The sequence below is a fragment of the Camellia sinensis genome, chromosome 12 (assembly GCF_055761805.1).
Source record: "Camellia sinensis isolate YWXY chromosome 12, ASM5576180v1, whole genome shotgun sequence".
Taxonomy (NCBI): domain Eukaryota; kingdom Viridiplantae; phylum Streptophyta; class Magnoliopsida; order Ericales; family Theaceae; genus Camellia; species Camellia sinensis.
The window spans coordinates 29,813,482-29,823,144 of NC_138972.1; the positions used below are offsets into that span (position 1 = coordinate 29,813,482).

The window sequence follows — 9,663 nt, forward strand, 5'->3', positions numbered from 1 at the left end:
GAGCCCGTAGGTTATTTAGTCTATCTGTCGATTACTCACCTTGATCTTGCCTATGCTGTTCATGTGGTTAGTCAGTTCATTTCTGCTCCTCGTTTTACCCATTAGGCTACTTTGGTTCGATTTTTCGCTATCTCCGGGGTACTATTTTTCAGGATTTATTGTTGTCTTTTACTTCCTTTTTGGACTTGGTGGCTATGCTGATTTTGATTGGGCTGGTGATGTCACTAATCACAAGTTCACTTCTGGCTTCTAATGATTCCTTAATTTCTTGGAAGAGCAAGAAATAGACTGTTGTTGTGCGTTCCACTACCGAGGCTGAGTACTGTGCTATGGCTCATGCCACTGTTGAGATTGTTTAGCTTCGTTGTCTCTTGACTGATTTGGGTGTCCCTCAGTCTTCTCTGACCTCTCTTTACTATGACAACTGCAGTGCTATTCAGATTGCATATAACACTGTCTTTCATGAACGGACGAAGCACATTGAGATTGATTGTCATTTTGTCCGTCAGCATCTGCAGTCTGGCTCCATCTCGCTTCCTTTCGTCTCTTCAGTCTTGCAACTTGTTGATTTCTTTATGAAAACTCACACCACTGCTCGCTTTCAGTTTCTTTTTGGCAAACTCTCAGTATTTTTTGCTAAAACACCTTGAGTTTGAGCAGGGGTGAGAATATTATGTTACTTATGGAAATCTTAGATTGATTGTGTGTACATTAATTGTATTTCCTATTTCAGATTTGGGTTAGGGTTGTTATATATTGCCTATAATCTTTGTATTAGCAACAATTGAATATACAGAAAGACATTCAGAATCTTACAAGAGAGGCTCTCAAAGTACAAAATTTGTACCAAAGCTATGTTGATTTTTTGTGTTGAAACACTTCGGGCTTGTTTAGTTTGTTTTTCAGAAAAAATTTTGAAAAAAATTCTCTACAGACAAATTTCCAAGAGTAATCAAACCAAATAATTTTTTTCAAAAAAAATCTCAAATTTTGTTTGGTTACCTATTTTCCAAAATCACTCTCTCTCTCTCTCTCTCTCTCTCTCTCATACACATCAAATCAATCATTTTTTTCAAAACTCTCTCCCCAAAACAATTTTCCAAAACTATTTCTGAAAAAAACAAACCAAACAAGTTTTCGTACTTTTTATCTCAAAAATTATTCTACAAACACAAACCAAACACACCCTTCATATTTCAAAATTTGTGTCTACTGTGACATACAAAATTAAATTATTATAATTCGACATAAATCTATTTTTTAGAGACTTGCTTAAAATTATTTGACAATCACTTGGATGGGGACGAAAGTTGACATCAATTGTGTTGGGTAAATGGTTAAAACCTGACCAACCCAGAGATTGAAATTCAATAACATTATAATGAGCAAATTTACAAAATTTAATCGCAGTACATTTAAATACTCAAACTAATTACAGTATCATTGAATTGGAATGTGAGTTCTATTATTAGTCGAGCAATGTTACAACTTAAAAAAATTATTAAATATTTTACCCAACATGAAATTCACTCTACATAAAACCACATTGTTGTAAAAATTATTTGATAATTTAGGCCCCGTTTGGGGACTTATTTTTTTAGCCAATTAGTCAAAAAGTTACTAAATTAGCTAAAAAGCCAACAACTCATACCAACAAGTCAAAGATTCTCTTTTCTCTCTACTTTTTGCACATCTTTTCGTAATTAGCCAAAAAGTCATCCCAAACATACAAATTTTTTTTACCTACCCTTTTAGCCAAATAACTAAAAAATTACTAAATTAGTCTCTTCCCAAACGAGGGCTTGTTTAGAATTTTTAACATTTTTGTTATCAGCCAGCTTTTTGATTGTTGAAATGCTCGGGCAACAAAAGAGAGCCGCAAAACCACAAAATGCTCAGAGCTCAAGAAGGGTTGAGATAGATAGTACAACACTTTCTAAGACTTTGGTTCTGAAAATGCCACAGAAAATCACCAACATTTTCTATCATTCCAAACACGCGTTTTCTTCCCTAACCGTTAATTTTACCGGCCAGCTTGCCCTTTCTTCCTTCCCGCCAAACCCTTCAAATTTGAAAACTCTGGTCTCCAACGGTCAACTAAAAGAGGCCCTCTTAGAAATGGCAGTTCAAGGCCTTGAAACGAAGTTTGATGGCTACGACACGCTCTTAAACGAGTGCGTTAACCGAAGGGCAATTAGAGAAGGACAAAGAGTCCATGCCCACATGATCAAAACCCATTATCACCCTCCTGTTTACCTCAGAACCAGGTTGATTGTTTTATATACCAAGTGCAACTGCTTGTCTGATGCGCGGCAAGTGCTCGATGAAATGCCTGAGAGGAATGTAGTTTCTTGGACAGCCATGATCTCGGCTTATTCTCAGAGGGGGTATGCCTCTGATGCTTTGAATCTTTTTGTACAGATGTTAAGATCAGGTACTTAATTGAAATTTGGGCTCAATTTGTTCTTAGGTATGTTTTGTTGTCGACACTATAAAACATTTTCCAGTGGAAAAGTAACTAGATTTTCCGATTTGAATTTGGTAATCTGAGTCACCAACTGAAACTGAATCAACTACTTAGTAAAAGAACTAGGGGACACTTTTTATTTTCCTCGGGATTGATAAATTAGTGTTGTGGTGCCTTAGATAACTAGCTTGAATTCATTGCTGATAAATTTTGCTGTTTTATGAAATCTGTTAAGGGAATGTTAAATGTGAATAGATATACTCCTCGGAGTGCACAAGTATTCAGAAACTATAATGGAATAGAATTGTTTACATTTGGTTCTATATGGCTTGTGAAGTATTTAAGAATGTCAATTATATTGCTATGAAGGAGCACTGCCTCAAATGGTTTTATTTAAGTACACAGAAAACATACGGATGGATACCTTCAAAAATAAGACACGAATACTTTTAATTTTTTTTATGGCATAAACAAGTGAAAAATTCCATTTCCATGTGTTTTGCAGATACCCCTAAAAGGGGTTGGGTTCCTCAGTCACGAAACCCTGTCCCAACTCTCTGTCCCATTGATCAAATGCCGCCATGTGTCCTTTATTAAAATAACAACTCACACTCCATTTCCTCCCCTGTTTTTGTGCTTCTCTCGCTCACCTTTGCCCTCATTGTCGTTAGCTGTACATCTCCCTACATTCTATCCATATCCAACATCTACTCCCATTGCCCCCGAGAATCGCCTCCTCTCTCTTTCTTACATTAGCAGATAAGAATTGATCCCAAAACTGGGTATAGCATCCAATAGCATCAAACAAGTTGGTTCATCATCAAGAACACGCACACTGACTGAAAATTAATCATCTTTAGAGCCACAATTTTCAAAACCTAGACAATAAATAAATAAATAACAAAATTTGAGATCACAATACAAAATTTTGGGTTTTATGTAATAAAAACTTTAGTGTTTTTCAGAGGATTCTAACAAACCTAGAAGGAAATGACATGAATCATAAGGAAATTTTGGAGGGATCAATGAAAGAGAGTAGTCAAAAGAGAGATTAATTGTAGCGTAGATTTTGGCAATGATGCTGATGGCCAGAACATGGTGAATGGCTTTAACCCAACAAAATACCAAATCATATTCTTCAGTAATCGTGATTTGAACCTCTCTTTCTTTGTCTTTTGTTTTCTTCTTCTAATAGAAAATTATTTTTCCGACATAATATGGAGGGAGGGAGGGGGAAGAGAAGAGTGGTGGGATGTGGCAACAAACAGTAAAATGGAAGGAAGAGAGAGTACAATGAGAACAGTGAGGCATAGAAGGCGATGGCGAAAAGGGTTTGCTGAAACGAAGAGAACGAGCATTACAAAGTTTAACATGTGGCAGTATGTGGAGGCTGGGACAGGAAATGGGGACAGATGATCCCAGCCCCCCTAAAAGTTCATATTTCATACCTCAAACCTGCAGGTGGAATGTTAGATGGCTATTGCTTTTTGACATATAGTTATAGACACCGAAGGACTTTTGTTAAAATTCACCTACTACACACCTACCACTACCACCTACTACACACTCACCTACTTCACCTACTCTCCACCTACTCCTCACCTACTCCATATCTACTACACACTCACCTATTCTCTTCCCACATCCTCTCTTCTATATATAGGAATCATGAATCATTGTAATAGAAAAAAATACATCAATCAATAATATCAATCATAAATACATATTTCATTCTCTCTATTTTTCTATACATCAAATTTAACATGGTATCAGAGCAGGTTTAGAACCTACTATTTTTCGCTTCACCGGTGGGCGGCAACCTCACCTTAGCCGTCCGCCGGACCTCAACCTAGTCCGCCGGACCTCTACACATACCTTCACTCCGCTGCCACATTTCTTGCTGCCGGAGTTTTGTACTCATCCCCGTGACCTCTCATGTGCATCCTTAAATTAGCATCTCTCTTGACTCCCTTTCCACATATCATACAGAAATGGGTATGAGTTTTGTTCAATCTTGCAACTACCAGCTAGATCAACATGGTTGGACTGATCAGAAACTTTTCTTCCACCAATGTTTTGTTACACACACTGCCAGCACCGCCGTGGTCGATGGTCCCGGCGGAATCCCGGCTTTCTCCGAGTTTTCTCTCTCCGACCTGCAATCGGCCTCCAACAACTTCAGCTCCGACTTCATCGTCTCGGCGAGCGGTAAAAAAAAAAAAAAAGCCCTGCGACGGCGATGAGAGGCTTCTTGTTGCTGAATACATCCCCAATGATACCTTGGCAACACATCTATTCCACTGGGAGAACCAAACCATTGAGTGGGCCATGCGTCTAAGAGTTGCTCTGTATATTGCTGAAGCATTGGATTATTGTAGTACCGCAGGCCGTCCACTATACCATGACTTGAATGCATACAGGGTTCTCTTTGATGAGAATGGTGATCCACGGCTTTCATGTTTTTGGCTTGATGAAAAACAGCAGGGATGGCAAAAGTTATAGCACAAATCTTTTGAAAAACCCACTTAACTTTCTTTTTCTTTTTTTATTATTTTACTCCATCTTCTTTGAAAAGAAACCGACACACAACTTGCTTTGCACATGTCTCTCCTCTCTCTCTCATTTTTTTAATAAAATAAAGTAAAAGTAAGAGTAGTGGAAATATATTATAATAAATATATATATATTTACATAAAAGAAAAGAAGGAAAGAACGTGGGTGCAAAAGTGTGAAAGAATGTGGGTGCACATGGTTTTGGTTTTATGATGCATTATTTTAATATATATATATATATTTAAAAAAAAAAAAAAAAACGCAGGAAGATCTGCACACCAAACTCATTTTATTCATGTCGGGGCTCACCCCGATCACCATGTTTCCACATAATAAAAAAAAAAAAAAAAAAAAAAAAAAAAAAACAAAACAACAAAAGAAAACAACATACACACCAACACCCACATTCACAGGTGGGATTTTTCTTCTCTACTCTGCCGCCGGTCTTTTCTTCTTGCCTCCGTCCTGAGCGGCCCTTGCCGGTGTTGCCTCCGTGCTTCCTAGATCACCAAGCAAGTTGCCTCCTCCCTGTTCCTCCATTGCAACATATGGCGGCCCTCCAAATCGGAACATCACGGTGGCCTTCCGCTTCAGCTCCTTATTTTCCGCCTTTAGCACACTTATCTCTGCTCGCGCATCCTTATACATGCGCTGGAGCAGAGCCAGTTGGGCGTTTAACTGCTGCACCTCATTTGTCCTACTCTGAAGCCGGTGCAACAAGTTTGTGACCGCAGTCATGGTTTCCACACATGACTTCAATGTATACTGATTGGCCTCAATATCCGTTTGCACTGCCATTTTTTGCTCCACCGACCGCATCGGAAAGTTCAACGGAGCAAAACCAGAGGTGTTTGGTTGAGGTTCACGGGCCACCGCACCTGTTATCTCTCCTATTGACTCGTTGAGGTCGGGAAAGAGAGTGAGCAGACCACGGGAAGATGAGGCCATGTTCTGGGTAGCTGAACGGGAAGAAGAGGCCATGTTTTTTGGGTTGCTGAGTGTTTCCGAGAAGGGTTGGATACAGAGTATTTACAGATTGTTTCAGAATGACAAGTTCAGAGGTTTCAGTCTGGTTTGGTTTCCACCGCCTCCGCATTGGTTTATATTGACACTGACGACGCGGCCGACACGCCGCTTTGTCGCTCACGTGCCTCGCCGCGTCTCCGGCTCACCTTTTGATGGCTCGACGCTTTCTGTCGGGCACGACTTTTGATGAAGTGGGCGCGCCTTTTGAGAGCGCAACTGTTGATGGCACGCCTTTTTATGGATTGGGCACGCCTTTTGATGGCACGCCTTTTGAAAGATTGGGCACACCTTTTGAGGGTGCGACTTTTTAGGGGTCCGACAAGACTCTGTAAACTGTCCCGACATTGATTCCGGTTAGCTCCTTTATGGGTCCGACAAGACTCTGTAAACTGTCCCGACATTGATTCCGGTTAGCTCCTTCATGGGTCCGACAAGACTCTGTAAACTGTCCCGACATTAATTCCGGTTAGTTTCTACAAGGGTCCAACAAGACTCTGTAAACTGTCACAACAACTGTCACAACATTGTCTGCTACAACGGTCCGACATGACCCCATAAACTGTCTTCTACATCGGTCTGACACCGCCATCCAGTGTCCTCTACACCGTTATGACACCACCATACAGTGTCCTCTACAACGTTATGACACCCCCATACAGTGTCCTCTATAACGTTATGACACCACCATCCAGTGTCTTCACCAATGGTCTGACACGACCATACAGTGTCTCCTATCCTCTTTTATTTTTATGTATTTTCTTGTTTTGTTACTCTCTCCAAACTCAAGTTGGTTAGTTCCTATCCCCCTTGAGTTTGCGGGGGGCTGTTAAAATTCACCTACTGCACACCTACCACTACCACCTACTACACACTCACCTACTTCACCTACTCTCCACCTACTCCTCACCTACTCCATACCTACTACACACTCACCTATTCTCTTCCCACATCCTCTCTTCTATATATAGGAATCATGAATCATTGTAATAGAAAAAAATACATCAATCAATAATATCAATCATAAATACATATTTCATTCTCTCTATTTTTCTATACATCAAATTTAACAACTTTTATGTACAGCAATCTGTTAGAGTGCATTGAAATCCTATTTTTCTGAATTGTTTTTTCTTATGGAATTCTTGTAGGTACAGAGCCAAATGAGTTCACTTTTGCGACTGTGCTTACTTCTTGTACGGGTGCTCTTGGGATTGAACATGGAAAGCAAATCCATTCTCTTATAATCAAGAGCAGGTTTGAATCCCACATATATGTTGGGAGCTCACTTCTTGATATGTATGCCAAAGGTAGTAAAATCCATGAGGCTCGAGGAGTTTTTGAAGGCTTGCCTGAAAGAGATGTTGTTTCTTGTACTGCTATAATCTCAGGTTATGCTCAATTGGGTCTTGATGAAGAGGCAATAGAACTATTTCGTAGGCTGCTAAGGGAAGGAATGACTTGCAATTATGTTACTTATGCAAGTGTTTTGACTGCATTATCTGGACTTGCTGCAGTGGATCATGGCAAGCAACTTCACAATCATGTCCTCCGCTCTGAGATGCCATCTTATGTGGTTCTTCAAAATTCTCTTATTGATATGTACTCAAAATGTGGAAACCTCACTTACTCAAGAAGGATCTTTGACAACCTGTCGGAGAGAACTGTCATCTCATGGAATGCAATGCTTGCGGGTTATAGTAAACATGGTAGGGGAAGGGAAGTGGTTGAGCTTTTCGAACTGATGCGAGAAGAAAAGAAGGTCAAACCTGACAGCATTACATTTTTGGCCGTTCTATCTGGTTGTAGCCACGGAGGTTTTGAAGACAGAGGGCTGGAAATTTTTGATCAGATGGTTAGCGGGAAAGGTGGTGTTGAGCCAGAGATTGAGCATTATGGTTGTGTTGTAGATTTGCTAGGGCGTTCTGGTCAAGTAGAAAAGGCTTTTGGATTTATCAAACAAATGCCTTTTAAACCAACTGCTGCCATTTGGGGTTCACTTTTAGGTGCTTGTAGGGTTCACTCAAATGTTGACATTGGGGAACTTGTGGCTAAGAGGCTCTTAGAAATTGAACCTGAAAATGCTGGGAATTATGTTATCCTTTCTAATCTATATGCTTCTGCAGGGAGATGGGAAGATGTAAGAGGTGTAAGGGAGTTGATGAATGAGAAAGCTGTGGTAAAGGAACCAGGAAGGAGCTGGATTGAGCTTAACCAAACCCTTCATACTTTTCATGCCAGTGATCGAACACATCCCCGAAAGGAAGAGGTTTTTGAAAAAGTGAGAGAATTGCTAGTAAAGATCAAGGAAGCTGGTTATGTTCCTGATTTGAGTTGTGTTTTACATGATGTGGATGAGGAACAAAAGGAGAAGATACTCCTAGTCCACAGTGAAAAACTGGCTTTGGCATTTGGGCTGATTGACACTGCTGAAGGAAAGCCTGTTCAAGTCATGAAAAACCTGCGAATTTGTGTTGATTGCCATAATTTTGCCAAGTTTGTGTCAAAGGTTTACAGAAGGGAAGTGTTTTTGAGGGATAAAAATCGATTCCATCATATTGTTGGAGGAATCTGCTCATGTGGAGACTACTGGTGAGTTTTGACCGTTCTTTGATGGCCTTGCTACCATTTTGAGGATACGATTGGAAGTTTTGTGCATCGATTATGGGTTTGATAGCGTTGGTGTAATATTCTATGTCATTAATGGATGAGATGGCAAAACAACCATACCCTTAAGCAGTTTACAAAAAAATTGAAAGGCAAAAATTTACTCTACGCATAAACATGAGTGTTGCTGGCGGGTGTTGGTGTTCGACATGACAAAACTAAAGATGGAAGCATCTTAGTTTCTTCTGCCTCTATGCTTCCTATTGAGATTTTCCTAAACTGATGTTAATAGAATGACTGACCATCTTTTGCAGACAAAAGCTAACCGCGTGATGTATATATGCTTCTTAGGTAAACATGAACCAGTTAAAGCTAGAGGTGACAGTTTGTTGGACCAAAGATGTCAAAACGAGTTTCAAGATGCTAAGATGGGAAGGGTTAAGAACAGAACAGTTGCAGTCACAATTTTATTATTGGGCCTACTTGTTTCGAGATTCTTAGAATAAGGGGTTTTACATCAAGCATAATTTTTCAGATTTGCTGAAAGATCTAAAAACCTTGAGGATTGGTTGTAGAGCTGTAATTTTATTGACATAAGTAGGTTTAATACTTGTTTGATGAAGGAAGACCTTGGCCACTGTCCCATGGGTTCCACAAATAATCATCATGAAGATGTAAAAAGTTTTAAGCCCTGACAGTGATATTCTAAAGGGGAAAATTCACTTAACCTTTTGTGATTTTGCTTTGGAACGCTTTACCCTCTTATAGTTTAAATATATGCAAAGAACCCCCTTATGATTTTGCAAAGAACCTTCGTATGATTTTGGACTAAAGTGCAAAGGTAACTCTTGTTATAAATAAGGATAAAATACTCCTGTAGTATATTCTCTTTCTCTCTTCTTTAATACATATAATTTTCTATCTTAATCACATATTTAACAAATAAAATCATAGTAAACTAAACACTCTAATTTATTACTATCATAAAATCACCTTAATCTAATTTTTAATTT

The 9,663-nt window shown here is 39.3% G+C and overlaps 1 protein-coding gene across 2 annotated transcripts; it reads left to right on the top strand.

The window, feature by feature from the left end:
• The first annotated feature begins 1,819 nt into the window (after positions 1-1,819).
• Positions 1,820-9,400, top strand: LOC114279939 (Pentatricopeptide repeat (PPR) superfamily protein). 2 transcript variants are annotated; one of them, XM_082898260.1, is made up of 3 exons: positions 1,820-2,434; positions 7,195-8,635; positions 9,002-9,400. In XM_082898260.1, exons 1-3 carry the CDS (start codon positions 1,855-1,857, stop codon positions 9,003-9,005), a joined length of 2,025 nt encoding a protein of 674 aa, XP_082754386.1. In that variant the 5' UTR covers positions 1,820-1,854; the 3' UTR covers positions 9,006-9,400. The 2 variants fall into 2 exon arrangements, with proteins under 2 accessions (XP_082754386.1, XP_082754385.1); XM_082898259.1 differs by having other exon boundaries at positions 1,823-2,434; positions 7,195-9,400.
• Positions 9,401-9,663: the final 263 nt, after the last annotated feature.

Excerpts from the sequence above, each read along its gene's own strand:
- LOC114279939 (XM_082898260.1), top strand. The coding sequence starts at position 1,855 with ATGCTCGGGCAACAAAAGAGAGCCGCAAAACCACAAAATGCTCAGAGC. Across the intron at positions 2,435-7,194 it reads TGTACAGATGTTAAGATCAG|GTACAGAGCCAAATGAGTTC; the intron begins GTACTTAATTGA and ends GAATTCTTGTAG.